Source organism: Folsomia candida, unplaced genomic scaffold (genome assembly GCF_002217175.1).
Source record: "Folsomia candida strain VU population unplaced genomic scaffold, ASM221717v1 Fcan01_Sc001, whole genome shotgun sequence".
Classification (NCBI taxonomy): Eukaryota; Metazoa; Arthropoda; class Collembola; order Entomobryomorpha; family Isotomidae; genus Folsomia; species Folsomia candida.
The window spans coordinates 5,985,101-6,007,216 of NW_019091193.1; the positions used below are offsets into that span (position 1 = coordinate 5,985,101).

The 22,116-nt window shown below is 36.6% G+C and overlaps 3 protein-coding genes across 3 annotated transcripts; 1 reads left to right on the top strand and 2 right to left on the bottom strand.

Moving 5' to 3' along the window:
• Window positions 1-3,106: 3,106 nt before the first annotated feature.
• LOC110863377 (vitelline membrane outer layer protein 1) lies at window positions 3,107-5,017 on the top strand. Its single transcript, XM_022112673.2, has 3 exons — window positions 3,107-3,430; window positions 3,601-4,056; window positions 4,308-5,017. Exons 1-3 carry the CDS (start codon window positions 3,328-3,330, stop codon window positions 4,355-4,357), a joined length of 609 nt encoding a protein of 202 aa, XP_021968365.1. The 5' UTR covers window positions 3,107-3,327; the 3' UTR covers window positions 4,358-5,017.
• Window positions 5,018-5,051: 34 nt separating this feature from the next.
• LOC118436225 lies at window positions 5,052-10,521 on the bottom strand. Its single transcript, XM_035853827.1, has 5 exons — window positions 10,405-10,521; window positions 10,052-10,304; window positions 9,440-9,752; window positions 5,469-5,763; window positions 5,052-5,213 (listed from the first exon to the last, which is right to left on the bottom strand). The coding sequence occupies exons 1-5, from the start codon at window positions 10,519-10,521 to the stop codon at window positions 5,052-5,054; spliced, it is 1,140 nt and encodes a 379-aa protein (XP_035709720.1).
• Window positions 10,522-16,999: 6,478 nt separating this feature from the next.
• Window positions 17,000-20,258, bottom strand: LOC118434112. Its single transcript, XM_035846908.1, has 8 exons — window positions 19,769-20,258; window positions 19,236-19,569; window positions 19,047-19,156; window positions 18,589-18,748; window positions 18,404-18,520; window positions 18,204-18,337; window positions 17,790-17,967; window positions 17,000-17,722 (listed from the first exon to the last, which is right to left on the bottom strand). Exons 2-8 carry the CDS (start codon window positions 19,546-19,548, stop codon window positions 17,418-17,420), a joined length of 1,317 nt encoding a protein of 438 aa, XP_035702801.1. The 5' UTR covers window positions 19,549-19,569; window positions 19,769-20,258; the 3' UTR covers window positions 17,000-17,417.
• Between the last annotated feature and the right edge of the window lie 1,858 nt (window positions 20,259-22,116).

Sequence of the window (22,116 nt, forward strand, 5' to 3'; positions counted from 1 at the left end):
TGCTTGGTTGGTTAAATACAATAATCAAATCTATTTCCCGTACATAATGTATGTATGTATGCACGTAGTCTCATAAATTTTACATATTTGAGAAAATTAATTTATCTATTACAACAAAATTCAAAGTTTTTCATAATAAACTTAAATATGAATTTTCAAATGAGACGACAAAATATCTATATCACATTAAGTCGGTATGTTTTTACACACCAAACATTATGGCTACAATTTTGAACATGGAAATACAAATTAATACCATTTTTCTTTTTACTCCGACGATTTTACGAGGCTTAAAATGTTTGGTCCCAAGTTTACTGTATAAAATTTAGCCACGGGTCTCAGAAGCACAAATCATGAGCTGTATTTACATATTATGTATGTCTCAACAATTATGTATGTAGAAGATGAGTTGGGACTCCCAACTCATCTCATCTGTATTTATGAATGGATTAAATATCACAATAATTTTTTCTCTTTATTGGTTGCAATGTCATGCAAAAATAAATAAACAAACACTTAATGAGTCACTGAATTATAATGCCATCATCATTTTACAGAGGTGAGTAAATATATAAATGCAATACGTCAGCACGCGGATGCATATGCTTAACTTTGTACATTTCCCTGATAACTACCTATTCAGCATTACACAAATTACCTCAAATCAGGAATAATCTCAATTTGCATAAAAATCCCGCTTAATACTCAAGCTTAAGCTTAACCAGTTGCCTCCCAAGCACATGAATGTCATGTGCTGCACAAAACGTCGCTAAGGGCCCAAGTACATCAAAGTCGTGTAATTCTTGTACGGTAACCATGCGCCCAAGTACATCAATGTCGTGTAATTTTTTTTAGCCCGAACCAGGGCTTATGTGATCGTCATGTCCGTCTGTCTTTCGATAACTTTCGAACGAGTTGACCGATTTTAACCAAATTTGGTGCAGACATGTATATGCAACGACCGAGTTCGAAGATGGGGTTCGATGAGAAAAGATTTGGACCGGTGGGGGTCATATTTGGACCAGTGGGTATTAGGCACCTAAATCTCAAAATTGTGATAGAAAGCTGAAATTTGGCACGGAGCGTGCTAATGGTTCCTAATAGAAGAATATAAAGCGAGATTGGAAAATTTTTCAACCGGAAGTACCGGAGAGGGTATGACCAATACCGATTTTTCAAAATCATCCAATCGAGCTGAAATTTTGTATAAAGGCTGCTTATGGCCCCTAATGGAAGAATATGAAGTGAATTGGTAAAATTTTCATCGTCCGGGACCCGTTGGGGTGACCCATACCGATTTTCAGAACTTGTCGGAAAAAAGCTGAAATTCAAAACAGTGATACTTAATGGCTTCTCATGAAATAATATGAAGTCAAATACGAACAAAAAGCAACTATAAGTTAAAGTCACCCCAGAGGGGGTGACCCATACCGATTTCTATGAGTTATGTAAGAATTAGTGCAAAATAGTATCACAATTGTATAGAAAATTTCATTGTGAAAAACCTATCAGTACAGGCTGTACTGATAGGTTTTTCACAATGCCAATACTGCCCCAGAGAACGCTCGACTTACTTCTTCACTATCTGCACATGTTTATAAGTTTGAGAAAAGTTTAGGTCAAATATTTGCTATTGATAATAAATACTTGATCGTAATACACTAGCCCCAAAAAACTCCAGCTTTATAGAGATTATTTACGGAAATTCCAACATATCTGTACAGCTTTGCTTAGCCCGAACCAGGATTGATTAGCAAACCCATGTTTGTCAGAATGTTGTACCATTTTTCACTAATTCTTGCATTAACTTAACGTCACTTGGTAGTATTACTTGGCACCAAACCAAATACCACGAGCAGTAGAGGCTGTTCGCATAAAAATTTCGAAATTCAACCCTCCTATATTTTAATTCTAACTTTTTTTTCGACTCCGCACTAAATTTTATCTGAATATATAAACTCTTAGAAATCGGTATGGGTACCCCTCTGGCTACTTTTTGTTCCTCTTTGACTTCATATAATTTCATGAGAAGCCATTAAGTATCACAGTTCCGAATTTCAGCTGTTTGCGACAAGCTATGAAAATCGGTATGGGTCACCTCAACGGGTCCTGGCCTTTAAAAATTTTACCAATTTCACTTCATATTCTTTCATTAGGAGCCATTACCAGCCTCTGTACCAAATTTGAGTTTTCTACGACGATTTCGAAATTTTGGTGCATAATACCCCACCCACTCCGATGACCCCCACCGGTCAACCACTGGACCGATTTCGCCCATCTTCGAACTCATTTCCTAACTTTGTCCAATCTGCATATGGTAAAAATTTCAAGTCAATCGGTTAACTCGTTCGAGAGTTATTTTAAAGACAGGCAGGCAGACAGACAGACAGACAGACGGACGGACATGACAATTACATAAGCCCTGACTCGGGCTAAAAATTGCCTTGGCAAACAAGCAATGATAAGTAAAATAATTTCTATATGTCAAATTATCAGTATCAACTCTGCATTAATTTGGGCGCTAGCGTACGTGTCATAATTTCATATCTTGGACCGCATTGGAAATGATTGTCCAAGAAAAATGGTACAAGGATCGCGAAATTCGAAGCGTTATATTGGGGGCTTAGCAACTACTTTATGCCTTTTAATGTGGCAGGCAACTGGTTAACCTTTCAACTCTAACTCTCTTGTTAACATCCTTCTCCACGTTTACATAACCATAATCCATTGTCATCACCTTTATCAAAGAAAACAATAAACAAGCCCTCCTACGTAATAGGTGTCTCTTGTCATCACATTTTATGATCGAAATCGCACCACCGACTAAAGTCCGCAGTGATTGGGCTATCATTAGGAGAAGAATCGCCTGATATTTCGCCGACAAATGGTTATCTTCCTTCTGCCCAATTGTCCAGCGTTCGGTCGCATGATCCCCTAAACCTATCTTAAACCAGAGTAAAATACATACCGTTTTTGTCATTAGAATCGCTCTATCATTCAGCTGTCAAAGTAGTCAGATTAGAAATAACGCTAAGCCCTGTGTTTCCCAATGATTTATTCATATGATTAATGTTTATCAACAGTCACTGCCGGCTCATTTTTGATTGTCATTGTCAGATCCTGGAAGTGAGACAGGTCACTGTTTCATAACTGGCGTATCGAAAACCTATCTACCACATACCTCATGACATGGTTCGTCGATAACTCCAATTGTTGTATAAAACTGGGTTGATTAAGAATTTTCATACCAATTACAAGCTTTCGATCCTCTATTTAACATACAAAAATAGTACAAATTAAAGTACAAACATCTATACAATTCTAAAAATGTGGTACATCTTCGCAGCCACGATTTCTTCCCTGCTTCTGCTCACCAGTGGGAACATGATTATCGAGTCACCTTACGAAACAAATTGGGGTGATTGGGGTCGTAAGTGGAAATTATTTAATTACTTGAAACTAAACATTCGTAAAGAAGTTAAAAACTAATTTGGATATTTGTAAACCATAAAATTCATAAAATTCGTACTTAAATTTTTAAAAATTTATGATGGAAAAGGTGAACACCTTAATACAATAATTGTATCCTTTATATTCCAGCCTGGTCACGATGCCCGTTCGGAACGTACGCTCAGGCAATTCAAATCCGCACCGAACCGTATCAAGGTCTTTTCATTGACGACACAGCTGTAAATGGGATTCGATTGTATTGTGGGGACCCAAGAAACATTTCCACGATTGTGATCACCTCAGCCGGTCAGGTTTGGGGTAATTGGGGGACCGTCTACTCGTGTAGAAGCGACGACCGCCCCGTCCCGCCGGACGGTTTTGTGACAGGATTTGAGCTACGAGTGGAACGGGATCAAGGATCTAGCGACGATACAGCGACAAACAACCTAAGAATTTTGTGCTCTTACCCTCCTTCGATAGGAGTTCCGGAGCAGCAAAAGGAGGGGGATGGGTTGGCATATGGGGGTTGGACGGGGTCACAGCGTTGCTTTAGCTACCAGGCCATTTGTGCCTTACAGACTCAAGTTGAGCGGGATCTGGGGGATGGTGAGAAATTGAGATTATATTTGCAGTGCAATTCACTCGGCTATTTGTAAACTATACAAGTTTTATAAAAGTATTTTACAAGCTTTTACAAAGCATGAAGTCATCCATGATCTAAAGAAGATCACAAAAGATTTGTCCCATCAATTTGTCATTTTACCGAGGTTACATAAAGGTCCGAGTGAATTTGTGATGCATGATCCATTCTAAAAGTATGGTTTTTATTGCTAAATTTACATATAACTTATTTACAGGTGACGACACAGCCCTGAACAATATTCGAGCAGAGTGTTGCGATCAGTAGTTTATTTACTTATGATTAATTTATGTATGTATGTACATCGCTGTCGAAAGGAAGAAGAGCAAGTATGACAAATAATTCTTCATCAGTTTTTGGGAAGATTGGATATATCGTTTCAGAGGAATTCGTTAAAGCGCATTAAGTTATATAATAATGTACTAGCAATAAACCAGTTCAATAAATATATAGCTCTCACATAATTGGATTTGATGCAAAAATTTAAATTATATCGCTAGAATTTTAATAGTAATTTTGTTACACTACTCTAAAATGTCACAAATCAAACCATCAGACACATTACGTGTACAAAATGCCGGTGCAAACTTTCATCTGGGCAACTTTCTTTCACAATATTTACTATATATTTTAAATAATCTGTTGGACAAAATTTGCATTTATCTATATACCTATTTATTCACTCATCTGATTATTGTTTTATGCTTTACCCAGTTATTGTCTATATTTTCCCGATCGATATCGATTCTTCTAAAACTACTTGTTTTGTATTAAATAAATGTCAATATGATAGAATATGATAGATAAAATGACTTATGAAAATGTTAACAGGCCATCAAACTGAAATAAATAAATTCAGCATGAAAATAGTTAAATGATTGAAGCCCAGTTACAAAGTTAATAAAAAGTATTATGATTTTATTTTTATATGCCAATATGTATCTGTATACCATGCGTAATGTTAAATCGTAAGTAATAAACTGATCGTAGTGTCCAAATTGGTTTGTACAAATGTTGTAAATGTCGACATTTTAAAAAAGTAAAACGAGCCGACTTCAACTCGCAGTGAGTTCAGAGATTTAGCCACCTTTTTCTCGAATCGGCTTCCAAACTGGGTAACGTCCTGATCAAAATTATGAAATGATTTAGCAAACCGTATAAATAAAGCTTTTTTTATTTACTAAAGACAATTATTTAGCAAGCAAGTTTCAATTCTGGAGCATATGGTTTTGATCACTTTCTCGTCCTGTGTCGCACTTGTACTACTTCGGCAAGTAAAGTTGCATGGTGCTTATGCAAAGCTCGAGACAGTAACAATTTTCGAGGTAATATGACAAAATTTTCGTGATTCAGAATTTTATGTCGAAAATTCAAGTACCTTTTTGAATTGGTTAGAAATCGAGAACATTCTGGCCCCTGATGTAATACACCTTCCCTGAAAAATCATCGTCAATCCCAGAGCTGTTTCCACCATGAGGACGAAGCTGGGTTGCACATTGGGCAAAAATCGGATCAACGTAACATGTGAGGGGACTTGCAGGGCGAGCAATGTGTTTTGAAATGTTGGCCATAAAATTCCAGCAGCCATCTCATTGTTGAAAATGTTTAGAATTTTTAGGGATGAAAATAATTCTAATCTGGTCGAAATTGGGATTCCTTGGTGTGAAAACTTCCTAGAAATGTTTTCAAAATGTGAAAATGATACACATATTGTGGAAAATTAATTTTATAAAACTCATGCGGAAAAAAGTGCAAGGATTTTGCCAACTTTACAAATGAAAATACGCCCTAAATCGTAATGTACAATAGGTATGTTTATTTGTCGCCTGATTTTGTTTTAAGTGCATGGTTGTCTAAATGTTTATTCTTAGGTGAGGCTATGGTTACTGAAAAAAAATACCTAAGTAAGCATTCACTTGGGTTCTGAAAAGTGACCACAGCCCATAACTTTATCATTTCTCAACCGATTTTGCTCAAATAAAAACCCAGAGTCAATTATAATCATGAAGAATCTAGTTCTCAGCTGCCATGCATGAACTCTTCTTATTTTGTGTTTAATCGTTCAAAAATCACTTCCATAATAACATTTTGCCTTATTATACAGAAGTGAAGCATTTAACAGAAAATTTGCGTGGATGGAAATGTGACAAATATAGCTATCTTTCATTTAAAATTATAATCATCAAAATCGGTTGAGAAATAAAAAAGTTTTCCCTTTGACGAAAAATGAACCTTTGGGTTCAGGGCCGGCGCTGAAGGGGTCAGGTCGTCTAGCAATTGAAAAGCTTTGATTCACATTTTAAAGGGTGCAGGTGTAAATATCATGTAAAATGTCTTAACCCAGGCCTGGGTTAGGACATTTTACAAGATATTTTGCAAAAATTTGGCATCCGTCAGATAATTTTAATAATCAAATCAAATCAATTTTGTTCACAAATTTTCAGCACCTATCTCAAATATTTGAACCCAACCTTAACAAAGGTTTGAGTAACGACTCATTCACCGCGATATTACCAATTAAAAGCTTAAAATAAACTAAACCCTAAAAAGGATTGCTTAGGTGAGACTGTAGTATGTGCGATTAAAAGTTTGAAATAACCCCCCCCCCTCCTCCCACCCTGGAGAGAAAGTGTTGGTAAAATCAGCATCACCGCCCTGGGAATAATTTCATCACGGTTAAATAATTTCAACCCAAAACATCATGTACTTGGTCTATATTAAATTACTTCTAGCAGTTTACGCATCTACTAGTTTTATCGTTAGAAATACCATTGGTGGTTGTTGATTTTTCGTTAATAATGTACTGTAATATTATTGAAGACAAGTTCACTCGGTAAATAAAATAAGACATGGCTGGGGCTTATTTCACTTTGAATGCGCAGTCAAGAAACAGATAATCAGCCATTCTTTTGGGATGTTTATGTAAATTCTATGTTAATATTTTCTGTTATATTTGCACTGCAAAAACCTGCACAATTCAAAAATTATTCCCAGTGTGGTGATGCTCATTTTACCAACACTTTCGCTCCAGGGTGGGAGGAGGGGGGGGGGTTATTTCAAACTTTTAATCGCACATACTACAGTCTCACCTAAGCAATCCTTTTTAGGGTTTAGTTTATGTACCTAGTAGTCGCTAAAGTTCTGTTATAAGAACAACTCGCTGTAGCGAACCCAGTTTATCGAATTTCGAAAAAGTAATTAAATAACTGAAAAGCCCATGAAATTCTGTATAAGAAACATGATTCACTTTTTAAAGTGTCAATCTTATAAGGCTAGGCGAGCCCGCAGTCTTCGTTTCCACCACTCGATCGAAGTACGCACGCGTTCCCGGGAAGATTGACCGCATATCCTGACGACAGAATTTTTTATGGATTCCAAACTTGTGTGAAGTTTAGCACATACATCCAGCTGAAGTTTGAAAAATGTATCATAGTTCAGCAGGATTAGGTTCGACAACAGTGAATTTTTTTCTTGATCTGAAATGGAGTCATGAATTGAGGATTTTAACCACCGAATTGTTATCTTGACCATATGAACAGGACCTGAGCCCTTGTTGAATGTTACGTCGCTATTTTTGAATAGGTAATAGTTCAGTGGTTCCACAATTCGCTGGAGAACTTGAAAAATAATTTTTGACACAAATTTTCACCCCCTTGCTAAGAAAAAGCACTTTTTCGACCCAATCCGAGCTAAGGAGGAGAGTACGCCAACCTGATAATGACAGATCTTGATGTCCTTTGGGTATATGGTAGTACCCCCTCTGAAAGTAAAAAGTGTGAAGCGGTTTGATGCCATGGCCCAATTTACGCCCGTCACACCCCTTTGAAGGCGCGCCCGATGCCAAACTAGCTGCACTAAAAAATTCGCCAAAAATCCAATTTTGTTCGGATTTTCATAATAGTTACATATTTATGATCCCAAATAGTTGCTTTATCATATCTGATATCAATCTGAACTTTTTTGGAATTTTGAATTTTTTCAAGCCATGCCCTTTTCAGGAAATATTCGAAAATATTGAAAATTTCTGAAATGTTAATTTTGCAACTGAATATGATAAAGCAACTATTTGGGATCATAAATATGTAACTATTATGAAAATCCGAACAAAATTGGATTTTTGGCGAATTTTTTAGTGCAGCTAGTTTGGCATCGGGCGCGCCTTCAAAGGGGTGTGACGGGCGTAAATTGGGCCATGGCATCAAACCGCTTCACACTTTTTACTTTCAGAGGGGGTACTACCATATACCCAAAGGACATCAAGATCTGTCATTATCAGGTTGGCGTACTCTCCTCCTAAGTCCAATAAAAAAATCATAAAAACAGGATGGTGGGCCCCATAAAAATTTTTGAAATTTTTATGAATAGCCTAGACCGGTGGGGTGCAAATATGGTATTTTTGCTATTTTATTTAGCCTCACCCATAAAGGTGGGCTCATTTTTTTAAAATATCGGTTTCCATTTTTCAAGCGCGTACCGCGTGATCAGCACCCGGGTTCTGATGGGTCTGTTTTCACTTGGCGTGTAGCTAACAAGTAGTTCTCCTCAAATCTTGAAGATATAAGTTCGCATTAAGGGCCCGGGACGTACTTTTACTTGATCCGTTCTTTTGTGAGGGAAATTTTGTTAGGGCTCGGCATGGATTCGGGCGAATCCAGCTTTTTCGCGCCTTCGTCAATTTTGGTAACCTTTTTAGCCGTTCACTTCCACTTATTTTTCCGTCGTCGACACTGCCAGTGTCACTGCATCATTTTATTGTACGGTCGACCATCTTGCAATCAATTCCGATTTTTATTGAACAATTTAAAAATGTCAATTTTTTACGTTCGCTAAAATGTTGCTGAAAAATTTACATATGCCATGTTTGCCCATCTATCATTTATTCATCTGGGGTCACAAAAGTTTTCGAAACATGGTTTCTGACGGTAAATTGCATGGAGATTTCAATAAAAAATAGTACAACCTTCTAAAAAATTACTTTGCCTGCTTAATTTACCCGGGAAATCTTATAACAGAACTATTGCGAGTACTAGGTAGATATGTACGTACGTCATGTATGTATGTACTTCCAGAGTTTAAATGTGTATGCATGAACTGTAATGGGTTGCAAAATCCATTAGATGAGAATGGCTCAAATCAATTACCACATGTGTATGGGGGCAAGAAGATAATGGGGGTATTCACTACGAGTTCGCATCGCAACATAATTTTGACAAAAAATTGCAAACTAGATAAATACTAGCCTTGGAGTTCGCAAATGAATTTTCAAGCCAAATTAGTTGGCGACCGTTGCTAACGATGCGAATTCGTAATGAATATCAGAAATATAAATATTTGATACAATTTAGTCACCTGTTCTTAACGACTTCCAGCCACAAACTATTAATATGTATGTAGCAATACAATATCGACACGGTCAGCCCGACGGCGAAGGAGTTAGCAAAGGTAAGGTTTACTTCGTACAGGATAAACAGCAACGCGACGAGGGGTTTATCATAGACTGGTCGAGGGATGAATTGGGACCCCCAGTATTGAGGGTGGTGCCGATCCTTAATTTGTTGCGGCAACGTGCCCAAGATGGGGTAGAGGGCAGAGACAATCGCGACAATTACGATGAAACGAGCCAGGCTTTTATACCTCGAGGAATGCAATGTTCCAAATTTTCCTAGAATTATAATTTATTAGAAAAAACATGAACGTACTTTTGGTAACTAGCCAACCAAGTAACTTCTCGAGGATTCAGATTATTTTTAGTTCGAAAAATTTAAATCCTCTGATAGTCGTTTGGTGGAAAACTGTTTAAAATCTGGTCCAACTTGGTCAAATTTTCCGCATTAGGCGTGTAATTATTGTGGCTTTTTAGTCCATGAGAAATTCAGGAACATAGAATAGGAATAACATTATAGAGCAAGAATTCATAAAACACAAATTATATTTGTGTCGGTAATTGACACCTATACATACTTTTCAGATTGGCATCCAGTTTGACCACGCTGTTCAAAAACATACTGCACCGTTTCCTTCTGAGGAACAGCTCCCAGCCAATTATTCCAGTGCCAGATCGTCCAATTACATTTGTCATCTCGACCAGAAAATCAGGTATTGAGGTTTGTTGCGTCGGCCGAGAATAAATTGTCCAAACTCTGTATGTGCAGTCCAAAGTCATAACAAGCAACGTTGTGAACATTAGAGAAAGTGAAGTCAAGCTCTTCACTGCCTGTACACAAGGAAAATAATGGCAAATGTTGTATTAAATATACATTTGTTTTCCACCAAGAGAAAATATACATACTGACAAATCAATTCTTAAAATTTACCAGAAATTGACCATCAATTTCGGAATACTTGAGTGGAACCGAGTTTACAAAATTTCCATACTTTAACAAGAGTGCGACGCTGTTAACCCAATATTTCTGTAGTTTTATGGGAAACATTGTTTTCAGGGAAAAAATCTTTTTGTGGTATGCACCGTTTTCAAGAAAAAGTTCTTAACGGAATACAAAACTGAATAAAGCACATTATTTACTACAAGTTATGTAGATAGTTGGGTAATAACGGGAGATGATGCCTTTCACGATATGCGTTGTTTAATTTTTCCAGAATTTAATATTTAAACAAGATTACTTTGAAAAAAATAATTTAAAATTTAAAAATAAGTAGTCTGCAAAAAAAATTATTTTCCTGATGAAGGGTCAAGCATTATACTGAAAGTTTGAGTATAATAAGTAAATATCCGATAAACTGGCTTTGGTGCACTCTACTCAAACTTCAAGATTATTTTTGTGGGCAATGTGCCTATTTTGAAGTATAACTAGATAATCCACAAAATCTTTTGTGTTTCAAAAATTTCTACAACCTTCAGCAGTACTGTAAAATTACGAGAAATATCTCGTAATTTTACAGTTCTACAGTTTTACAGTTCAGAGAAACTGTTCACGGCCAAGTGCACATTTTCGCAAATTTCAAGCGACCAAAAATGTAGAATAATTGTCAAAAAATTCGCCCGATAGCTTCGTACACTCAGAATAAAAAGTAAGCAAATTGCTACTGGGCGGTGTCTATATATGACCTCACCGGTTTGGTAGCGATTTCCTACAGAATTGTAGTAAATTTGCTACCACATTTTGACTAACCGTAACAGCGGGATAAGGAAATGCTACAAGATGGTAGCAAATTTACTACAATTCTGTAGAAAATCGCTACCAAACCGGTGAGGTCATATATAGACACCACCCAGTAGCAATTTGCTTACATTTTATTCTGAGTGTACATAAATTGACAAAGTTATTTACTTTTATCATGTAAAATATAGGTCGGACTGAACTTACTTATTAAATCAAAATTATGTTATTGAGTTGTCGGCAAGCATAAATTGAGTTTCACAGGATGTGCATAGATACTTAAATATGCAAGATATGAAAGACTACTTTTGATTTAATATCCTCTAGAAAGGTGAGCTACGTCATGAATTTAATATAGATTTTGATATGCTACGTATTTATTGATTTCAACATTTAAATTTATTTAGTAAGGATAGATTTCGAGATTATCCATTGCATTTACTTCATATGTATTACTAACTACTGTTCATCCAATATTAATAGTCGCAATTTCTTCGAAAATTTTCTGAAAGGTTATTTGGTTGCTAATTGAAAAATAAATAATCTGCCAGGTAACCTTTCAGAATTTTTTGCGACTAATAATACTGGATGAACAGTAACGATGAATTATTCCTGGAATTGAGTGGATAAGTAAAGAGTTATATAGTTCATTACTTGGTATCATTATGGTTTGTTGGGTTGGGCTAAATTTTATGTATCCGTGTTACATACATATGCACTTGTTTTTAAAGGTCATGTGTATCTGTCTGTCCGTCCCCATAGGACCGAATTGGTTCGTCGAAGTAAACACTTTTTAAACTCAGAGTTGTAGACTAATTTTCAGGTGAACTTTATCAGTCGTCAAAATTGGCCCTCTGATCTTGCAAATTAAGTGCAGATTATGTATGTATGTAACGCTACAAAATCACTTCTTGTTTATTGATCAGAGTATAAGCTGTGTTCGCAGAGTTTGTACGAAAAAAATCAAAAAAAATCACAAAAAGTATAGCAAAAAGCTGACTACGCAAGAGTCGCACAAGAAAGGTCCCTAACTTAAAAAAACGCTACAAAATCATGCTTGTATCTATGTAACCAATGGCATGCATTACCTTCTCCCAGTCATGATGACATTAATATCAGTAGTTTGGCAATAGCAATGATGTACCTAGTTGGATTTTTCTGAAGTTATTCCATATTGCATATTTACATATTAGAGATATGTGCAACCGACGGCCACTACGCTAAGGTGAGTTATTTTATTTTTCACTGAAAATTTAGGATAGTGGTTCATGCAAACTCTGAGGTTTGATGGAATGTATTAAAAATTATCAAACAAGAAAATAATAGAAGGTGGAACACTTGAAATATAGTTCTAGAACATTAATTCTATTTTTAAGATATTCTTTCCAATTTGTATTTAACCAATTGGTAAAACACAGGATACGTCATATGACGAATTTGGTCTAAAAGAGGTTAATTTCCCAAACCAAGTCAGTTTCATGAACTTTGGGATAAATACAATTTTTGCTACTTCAATGTGTAGTTAATATTACATTATTTATTTATTTATTGTAGTTTTGGTATTACGAAACTACTTTCTAGAGAAAAAAATAGTTTATTCATTTTCATAGACATTTATTCTACATTCATATACACATTTTAGTGACAAAACTTGCACATCTCAAAACTCATAAAATTGATTCAGTTTTGGAAATTTGATAAGTGCCAGTTTTGTATCTGACGACTTAGTAGATACCTATTAACTTTATGATTTTGTAACACTACCTAAACTATTGAATTGGGATAGTGTAAGATGAAAAATTCAAATTTCGACGCGTCACACAATAGAACCTTAAATAATATTTTGAATCTTACAATATGTAGGCATCAGTGTCGTCAACATGGACTTTGTAATTATATCGTGCATCGGAGTAGGAGCATGGTGCCAATTGCTGTATTCACTCTGGCTTTGTTCCGACCCTGCATGCCACCAATTTTGACCAGCATGCTGTATCTTCAATATTCATGGGCTGACAGTGGGCAATCAGGGATCATGTTCAAGACTGCGACAGCAATTTTGATGTCTTATTTCTGGTTCATGATTCCAGGAACAGTATTAACGGAGGTGCTATTATTCCTTCTGTACCCAGCCGAGGTGAAGCTCATGATCCTTAAAGAAATTAAAAGGTTGAAAATTCTTTACGTATGGAAACTTTGAGCGTACTTTCGTTAACCTCGCATCGAATATCTCGAGAACTAAGCATACTGTAGCAACACAACTTGTGAAGTTTTGCGAAACCTCGCAAATTTTGCAAAACTTTTGTTGGAAAACCAGGATTTTTTCACAAACTTACTTACAAACGTAATTGGGCATGTTTTTATTTTGCAAACTTAGATATTCTTGCAAATCGCAACTTCAACTAATCAATGAGTAAGAATTAAATAATTCGACAAGCAGATCCGCCGACTATTTCAAAAGTGGAAATACTCTATTGGATTATGTTCCCTATATGAAAAGAATTAAAACTTAGCAATTTTTTCGGGCGCCAAAATTTCCCTTGGGGGGTTATGAGAATAATGGGAGATTCATATGGTGCACCTAGGGCACAGCATATCTATGGAACGGGTTGATGAAATTTCAAAAACAAAATTTTGTTAGACTCTCTGGATCAGTACCCCGATAGGTTTTTCGAACCGAGTTGGAATTCCGACTTTCAGGGGTTTTTCCCAGCGACGCAAGATTTACTCAAAAATTAGTTTTTCGCTATGACGAAAAAGTATGACGAAATGTTCCTACGTTAGCGTTTCACCAATTTTTACTATGTTGCAAATTATTAGTAGTAGAATAAAGGTTAAATTACCCAAAAAGTCGAAATCGACCTGCGTGACCTTTTCTGGGGATCGAAAGGTCACAATGTCAAAGGTCACATTGCCCCATAAATGGGGTATCGTTGGAAAGGTATTGGCGAGAGGATTCAGAATATGTATACTTTGTGGGGTCTGAGACCACTCCCCGCAAACATAGAGCCAGAAGAATATTTTTGAGTTTTTCCCATGCATGCTTCCGTGTTAGCTCCCAATCCACTGCTGTGCTAAATTCTGGACAACTGTCGATTTTCGCTCCTTTGCCTCTAGACTTGCAGGGAGGGATTTCAGACCTTACCTTAGAGGGAGGGATAATACCTTTCCAACGATACCCCATTTATGGGGCAATGTGACCTTTGACATTGTGACCTTTCGATCCCCGGAAAAGGTCACGCAGGTCGATTTCGACTTTTTGAGTAATTTAACCTTTATTCTACTACTAATAATTTGCAACATAGTAAAAATTGGTGAAACGCTAACGTATGAACATTTCGTCATACTTTTTCGTCATAGCGAAAAACTAATTTTTGAGTAAATCTTGCGTCGCTGGGAAAAACCCCTGAAAGCCGGAATTCCAACTCGGTTCGAAAAACCTATCGGGGTACTGATCCAGAGAGTCTAACAAAATTTTGTCTTTGAAATTTCATCAACCCGTTCCATAGATATGCTGTGCCCTAGGTGCACCATATGAATCTCCCATTATTCTCATAACCCCCCAAGGGAAATTTTGGCGCCCGAAAAAATTGCTAAGTTTTAATTCTTTTCATATGGGGAACATAATCCAATAGAGTATTTCCACTTTTGAAATAGTCGGCGGATCTGCTTGTCGAATTATTTAATTCTTACTCCAATGGAAACTAAATTAAAATAGGATTACATAACTGTTTGCGAAATTTGCGAAATATCATATTTTGCGAATTCCCTCACGATAAGCTTCGCAAGTTTGCAATATAATGAGATGTGATACGAACCAGGCGTTGTCGTGAGTACGCTCAACAATATCATGTGTATATTGCATATTTTAATTAACCCTTAGCCGAGGAGAAACGGTAACTATGTTTGGCGTTGCTGCGGGGCGTTTCGATGACCATAATTGTGATCATTCGGGAAGCCAAAAAATAATTAAAATCTGACAAGTTCTAAATCTGGAAACTTTTATTATATGAGTTGCTTAGATTCGGGACGATTTTATAAATGCTAAATTCGGGAGAACGGCAAAACACGTTAGGAGAAAATTAACTGCGGGACAACGTCAATAAATATCATATTTAAAATGATGAGTATTAAAATTTAAGTGTAACATTGTAAAGCAAAGTTGCATGATAATTTTAGAGTTATGAACTATGACTATGGTGCAAAATTATGACTATGCAAAACTACTCAAGACATTTGTAAAATAGAGCTATTGGTCCAAAACCACACATGTTTGTGGATCTATATAAGGGTTTTTTTTAACTTGGATCAAGAGTTCTGACTAACTATATGCATTCATTTGGTATATTTTAATTTTTAAATGCAGCCAAGACCTTAATCCAGTCGAGGAGATCAATTTGAAAATTTATGAGTTTGATAAAAGGTGTATATAACCCTTTAATTATTGGGGACGCTAGTTTTACCTCATATTTTGTATCTTAAATAATCCCCTGTAACTTTATAAATTATCTGAGATAGTTGGTGTACTAACCAAAAAATTTGTCGAGCTTCTGGGAAAACTCGAACTAATTTCTCCCACTAGTTTTTCATCAACATTGAAATTTAGCAAAAATGAACATTTCCTGGCAAAACCAAGATTACACGAGACGGGTGTGGTTTGGCCTCAATAACTTTCCGTTATAAATTTCTTGAATAGTTTTAGCAGTTAGTAAACTAGAGTCAAAAATTTTACATGCAACCCATCCTATGCAAAGCAGGGGCGAAGTTATATGAATGTGACCTAGTGTTACCACGGACGATTCTGAACCAAGGCCCTAATAATTTTAGTTTTTAGTGCCAACGTGTTTTGCCGTTTCCCGAATCAGCTAAATAATTTTTACCACGGAAATATCCGTTGTCCCGCACCTGACATGGAAACGTGAAAACGTGAAAAGCCGTTGACCCCGAAGGCAGAGACTTTTTTTGTGAACGGCTTTTCACGGTCTCCCGAATTAAAGCAAAAACTCTCAAACGTTTTTAAACGGTCTCCCATGGCTGAGGGTTAAAATTAGTTTATTTTGTATTTAGGAATATGAGCCAAGGTGGTCAAGCCACATTTGAATATCTAACAACCTTCCGGACCTTACAGCTCTTATCAGACATGCACAACTCCGTCTGCAGACAACCAGCCATGCCAGCGTTGATTTGGAGCGTGATTGTTTGCGAAAGTTTCGCACTGTACATTTTGATCACGTCAGCGTACATAATTCCATTCCCGGTTCTAATTTTATTTGCTGTCATAGCGGTTGAGTTATTTGTCGTGATTGTGGCTCCCCTCAAAATGGTGGCGAAACCGTATGTCAAATCAGTTGTACTGTTAAAGTCGTTAAATGTGTGTTCACGAGTTTTTTGCATCAATTGATGCTAATTAAAAATCCCCTTGTCCATTATTGAGCATCTTAATCGTACCATTAATATCGAAGAATCCGCGACGCAATTGGTGCGAATCAATACAGAAAATCGATAGTGAAAAGACTACAATTTTGGAATTACTAGCACCTTTGGGGTCGAATAATCGGTTATCGAAAACGATGCGAAATAATTGCAAAATCAGTTATATTATGCAAAATGCACCAAAAGTGCAGAATAACTGGAAGAAATAATTATACAATTTTGATCAATCAGTATGCAAATGGTGCAAATTAGTTGGGAAAATTGATCGACGAAGGACTACAATTTTTGGAATAATTAGCACCGTGAAATCGGTTGACCAAAATGATGCGAAACAATTGGGAGAATCGATGCAAAATGCACCAATAGTGAAGAATAACTGGAAGAAATAATTTAAAAAATTGATATCACGATTTAATTGAGTCGTGCCAAAAGTCTAAATTTCATCAAAAGTAAATATTTATTTTCTCGCGTTATCCTACATTATTGGTGCAAGATTATACGATTACAATATATCTAATTTCACTGATTACTCTGCACCAATGGTGCAAAATTGTATTACACGCAGAGCTGGGAATTAATCGCGATTAACCAATGTGTTTAAATGTCTAATCTTAATCTTAATTTTAATCTCTATAATGCCAATACATTGCTTAATCTCGATTAATTCCCAGCTCTGATTACACGTATGCACTTATTTTGTCGGCTTATTCTGCACCTGTGTGGTGTAAATTTATATCAAATGATTATTGCAGGTGAGCTACTTCTAACGTTACTACGGTTTATTTTCTACTACTCTGCGTATACTCCAAGCAAAATCCCCAATTATAAATATCCCATTCAAGCCCGGCAATGGTGGCTGGTTTCGGGTCACACTCACAACGCCCGGGTGAGGGTGTGGCAGTGGCATTCCAGAAACATTCATCATACATGGACACTACGCAAGGAGGTACTATACCAGCTGGAGGCGCTGTGAAGTCAGGCACACAAGCAGTTTCTGGCATTCTCATGATATCTTCTGTACAAGGCAGCTCGGCTTTCTCAACATCGTTGAAATTGACGTTGAGCAGGAACGGAGTGAAGGAGGCTGAATGAAATAGGGAAACTTACATAATTATGCAAAAATTCTGTTTAGAAAATTCATGGAAATTTACATTTAATCCCATTCCCTGGAATATCGCTAGGTTTGCACATTTGATTAGCTCCGTTAACTTGAACCCAGTCCCGATCGGGACGACAGATCCAATCAGGCGACGCGGGTCCGTTTGGATTGCTGGCTATTTTGAAGGGAGGGTCCTTCATCTCAGCGTTGGCTGCGGAACAGGGTCGCCACTGAGATCAAAGTTTGCATAATTACTAATACCATGAAAATTGGCTGTGTTAAATACATAAAAATAGGGACGTTGAAAAATGAAAGCTGGGATAATTATGAGAATTTAGACCAAGTGTCGAGAAAACGGTGGGTTAAAGTCCGACTTGCTTCGATTCAGACAGATTTCAGTTTTCTTTACTTCAAAATAGTACTCTATTTTCTATATGTATTTCTAATTTGTATTGTGTCTATTTACCGTAATTGATCGCGAGTTTGACCCTCCCACACAGACCGTGTATTGTTGTGAGCTTTGCTGACGGACTGGGTAGCCAAAACTTTTGACGACGCCACGAGTCGAGTTAAAATACTGCAGACACGAGTTGTCTGGTGCTGAGGAAGAAAATATGGTGAAAAAACTGGTAGTTTGCGTAGAATAATTCATTGTACGGTAATTACGCCTCAAGGGTGAAACGCAGCCATATTGTGACGCTACAATTTGGTACGACCCTCCGCCCATGGTCGTAAAAGAGGGGAGAATCTCGATCGACCCGGCCTTGTTGAAGTTGAGGTACACTGAAAAATAATTAGTGCTAAATATCTACAAAAATATCTCACTTTAGAATTTAGGATGGAAATCTTACTGTGTTGACCTGTAAGATCTCCACACGTTACAAATCCATCAGGAACTGTGCTGGTGCCACGAATCGTAATGCTGTCCCTGCTGCATATCCCATTGTCATCGGCATGTTGAGAATTATATGCGACAAAATCAAGTTTAACGCCGCAGTATTTGTCGCTTTTCTAAAATTCAAAAATTTAGTTGATGAAAAATTAAATATATTTATTTGACGTACTACACAGGATACTAAATATTTTATTTTGCATCGCAACTTAGCACGTGCTATATATGAAACCTTAGTAACAAAATTCAAACTCCCATTAGTTACCAGCATTTTTTTCTATGGGTAAATACCGAAAAATTTCGAAAGTAATTTTGATACATACATATGTTCAACTTGCGAAAGTTGTCGTGAGTAAACCCAATATTTTTTAAATTATTTAAATCGATTCAGAAAAAAAATATTTGTTACCAACGTACCCTTCGTATCTCATAAATGCAGTCGGTATCCAGAGGTTGGTGTGTGTTCAGCGTAACGACTTCTTCATAAATGGTGACATTATGCTGAGTAGAAGTGCAGCTTGCTGTAACTGTAACCATAAAAAAAATATTTACATTTTCCATAATGCAGCATGAATTTTTTATTATTTTGAAATGTGTCCAACTCACATTTGCAACATTCTCCAAATCCATCAACACAATCCCCGTCCTTTTCGCCCTCCCTGAGTTCGCACTGTCCTCCCGGAAGGCAGACCCCGTTTCGAACTGCGTTACCACCTGGGTTCAAATTAATTCCACAAGGTTCTGGTAGAACTTCGTGACAATCATCACTAGTGGTTGGCATATCAGTGGTGGAATATTGGTCCCAATAATATGTGGTCCTGGGTGTCGTAGGATGTCCGGTGGTTCTGCCGTCATCAAAGCAGTTTCCCCCAGTGTACAAGAAAATTATTTCGTCCAGCATGAAATGACCCATTGGCATTATTACTCCATCGATCACGAGCTAATTAATCATCCATTTTAATCCACATTTTTAATTAAAAGCAATTATTAACATTATTGAATATATTTCAAGTTTATTACAGTTAAGGAAGTTGTTCAGAATGCATTTAATTTTATTTGCATAAGCCTAACCATTATATTACATGCATATTTATGTACATATGAAATTGCATGTACATATTGTAGACATATGTATATACCTGTTCGCTCCTGTCAATATCGATATCGGCCACAAAACTGACCCATCCTCCGTTAAAGTCGGTCAAGCTGCCATAGCTGCTTCCCCCGTGGGTGGCATTTTTGTCCACCACGGGCCACACTGTGACTGACGCGAGTGAGCTAAAGTACCGAATATTAATCTGAACCTGGGTCCCTTTACAAATCCATCTTGGCAAATCGAACGACGCGCTAAAGTCGATATTACTGTCGGTTGGTTGGTACGATTTAATAAACCAGATTTGTGATCCGGCGAGACCGTGAAGACCAATTTCTTCTGGAGAGGTGGCAGTTTTAAATGAAGCTCGAGATGTGTTAAAATAGTGCCAGAAAGTAGCCCCGTCTTGAATTACGATTTGATCACAATTTCCCCGCAATGCCACAAAGAGTGCAATGTCAACAGAGTGGCAACTATTCCTAGTTTGAGGTACATCTTTTGCAGTTTGGAAACTATGTATTTGATGATTCCCAACTATCTAGGCTCCAATGCGAACTGAAACACGGAATGAGGTACAAATTTTGGTCTACATGGTTTAAATATTCCGATTTGCATAATGTAATCTCCGAAAATCGTATTTTATAATGGGAATACTTGACGTACAGGAACATTTATGAGATTAATAAAAGTCTATCATGAGAATTTGTGGCATTTAAGCCAGAAAATGTGTGCGGTTATTCGGCAACGTTTGAAACTTTTTAAATAACCCTAGATTAGGCTTGCTCGGTTCTCTAAAAAATTCACCTGGACAGATTACTCGTCATAAAATCAGCTCAGGATTAATTTTAATTTGTGCACGATGTAAATCCATTGATTACGTCGCAGTTTTGGAGGTGACCGTGGATGGTATGCATACAACGTCATCGTTCTGAGGATGAAAACATCTCTACCTGACCTGCTCATATTTTGATACTGTTTGGATACACACAATGTAGCCTTTGGGGAGTACATAGAAAGATGAAGGAGGGTTTGGTGACATGTCCCCTTTTGCATGCGCCACAACCCTCAAATGGCAAAAAATACGAACAATTTTTGCTTGTTTAAATCCAAGTATCGGATTTTGATAATGCTTGAATTGTTATACCCCCAGTTTTCAAAAATATTCAGACCAAATTTAATAAATTGCACTATGTATCGGGTATGATAAAGCAACTATCTAAATAGGTTAACAAAAATGTAGACCAGCGGTCGAGGTGTCCTTGGTCTTTCAAACGTTCAAACGTTATAAATTCATGTGTACCTCGGCAATTTATCAGATTCCTGGGGAATCGTAATTTTGTAAGCTTATCCGCCTAAAGTTGTCGAATTTGGCTAAATTTGGTTTACAATGCACTATAATTTAATTTTAAGTGTAGGTTACCGTGGTTTATGACATAATTATCCCGGTTGCTTGCTTATACGGAACAATTGAAGTTTACAGATACCTAATTTAATTGCAGGATATTTCACCCACTAACGAATTTAATTATGTATGTATATGGGTGGATATGGGTTAAATTGCAGATAACAATGACTCACGCCGATGATACAATTCAATTACTTAATTTGACTTGATTCTATTGCGTATCGCAGCAACGAATACATATTAAATTGACCCCATGCCACTAATAAAAATACGTTTGCCGGATAATGGGTCTTATAAATGTCCAAACTTGAACGGCCCGACCTTGAGGATTTTCCAAAAACCCGGCCTTATTCTTCGTCGACATTTTTAATTTTGAGCTAAATGACATTAGCATTATAATTTTATTCAAGGAATCAAAAAGTACTTAAAATGCTTGTTAATAGAAACAATTAATTAAATTAACTATATACATGCTCAATGATCATTGGTTATCACAGGCGTCTGAAGAAAGACGCAGGGCCAGTTTTGATATGGATTTCTGGTCTGAGTTGTGAATAGGTAATTCTAAATTTAAGAGGAAAATTGTTAAAGATTGGTAAGCAATCCGAAACAACAACATCTCTTGTGATAGATGAAAATTAATATTTAAATTAATAAAACTACTGAAATTCTATATATGCATAAATGTACATTTAACGAATGTACACACTTTTGATGCAAAATATTCAAGTACCAAATTTTATATTACATCAATTCTACATAATATATAAATCCACCCTCTTCCCTTCTCATTTGTATGCAGAGTTTAATTAGATGAGCAAGCATGGATACATACATAAATACAATTACATATGTACAGATTACCGCATTAAAGCTCAATACATACACAAGTTAGCAATTTCCAAGTTCTTTGTTTGATATTTTGTCCGAGTGGTAAATACATCTGAAATGCAGCAGTATACATAGCCGGGTCTGGTAATTTAGGTTAT

Bases quoted from the DNA above. Each gene is read 5' to 3' on its own strand.
- LOC118436225 (XM_035853827.1), bottom strand. From the start codon at position 10,521: ATGTTTCCCATAAAACTACAGAAATATTGGGTTAACAGCGTCGCACTC. The intron at 9,753-10,051 runs GTATGTATAGGT...TTATAATTCTAG, and splicing joins ACTGGATGCCAATCTGAAAA to GAAAATTTGGAACATTGCAT. The intron at 5,764-9,439 runs GTGACTAAATTG...AAACATTTCTAG, and splicing joins CTGGAAGTCGTTAAGAACAG to GAAGTTTTCACACCAAGGAA.
- LOC118434112 (XM_035846908.1), bottom strand. From the start codon at position 19,548: ATGCCAATGGGTCATTTCATGCTGGACGAAATAATTTTCTTGTACACT. The intron at 19,157-19,235 runs GTGAGTTGGACA...TTATGGTTACAG, and splicing joins ATTTGGAGAATGTTGCAAAT to TTACAGCAAGCTGCACTTCT. The intron at 17,968-18,203 runs GTAAATAGACAC...CTTTGATCTCAG, and splicing joins CAAACTCGCGATCAATTACG to TGGCGACCCTGTTCCGCAGC.
- LOC110863377 (XM_022112673.2), top strand. From the start codon at position 3,328: ATGTGGTACATCTTCGCAGCCACGATTTCTTCCCTGCTTCTGCTCACC. The intron at 3,431-3,600 runs GTAAGTGGAAAT...TTTATATTCCAG, and splicing joins AAATTGGGGTGATTGGGGTC to CCTGGTCACGATGCCCGTTC. The intron at 4,057-4,307 runs GTGAGAAATTGA...ACTTATTTACAG, and splicing joins TGAGCGGGATCTGGGGGATG to GTGACGACACAGCCCTGAAC.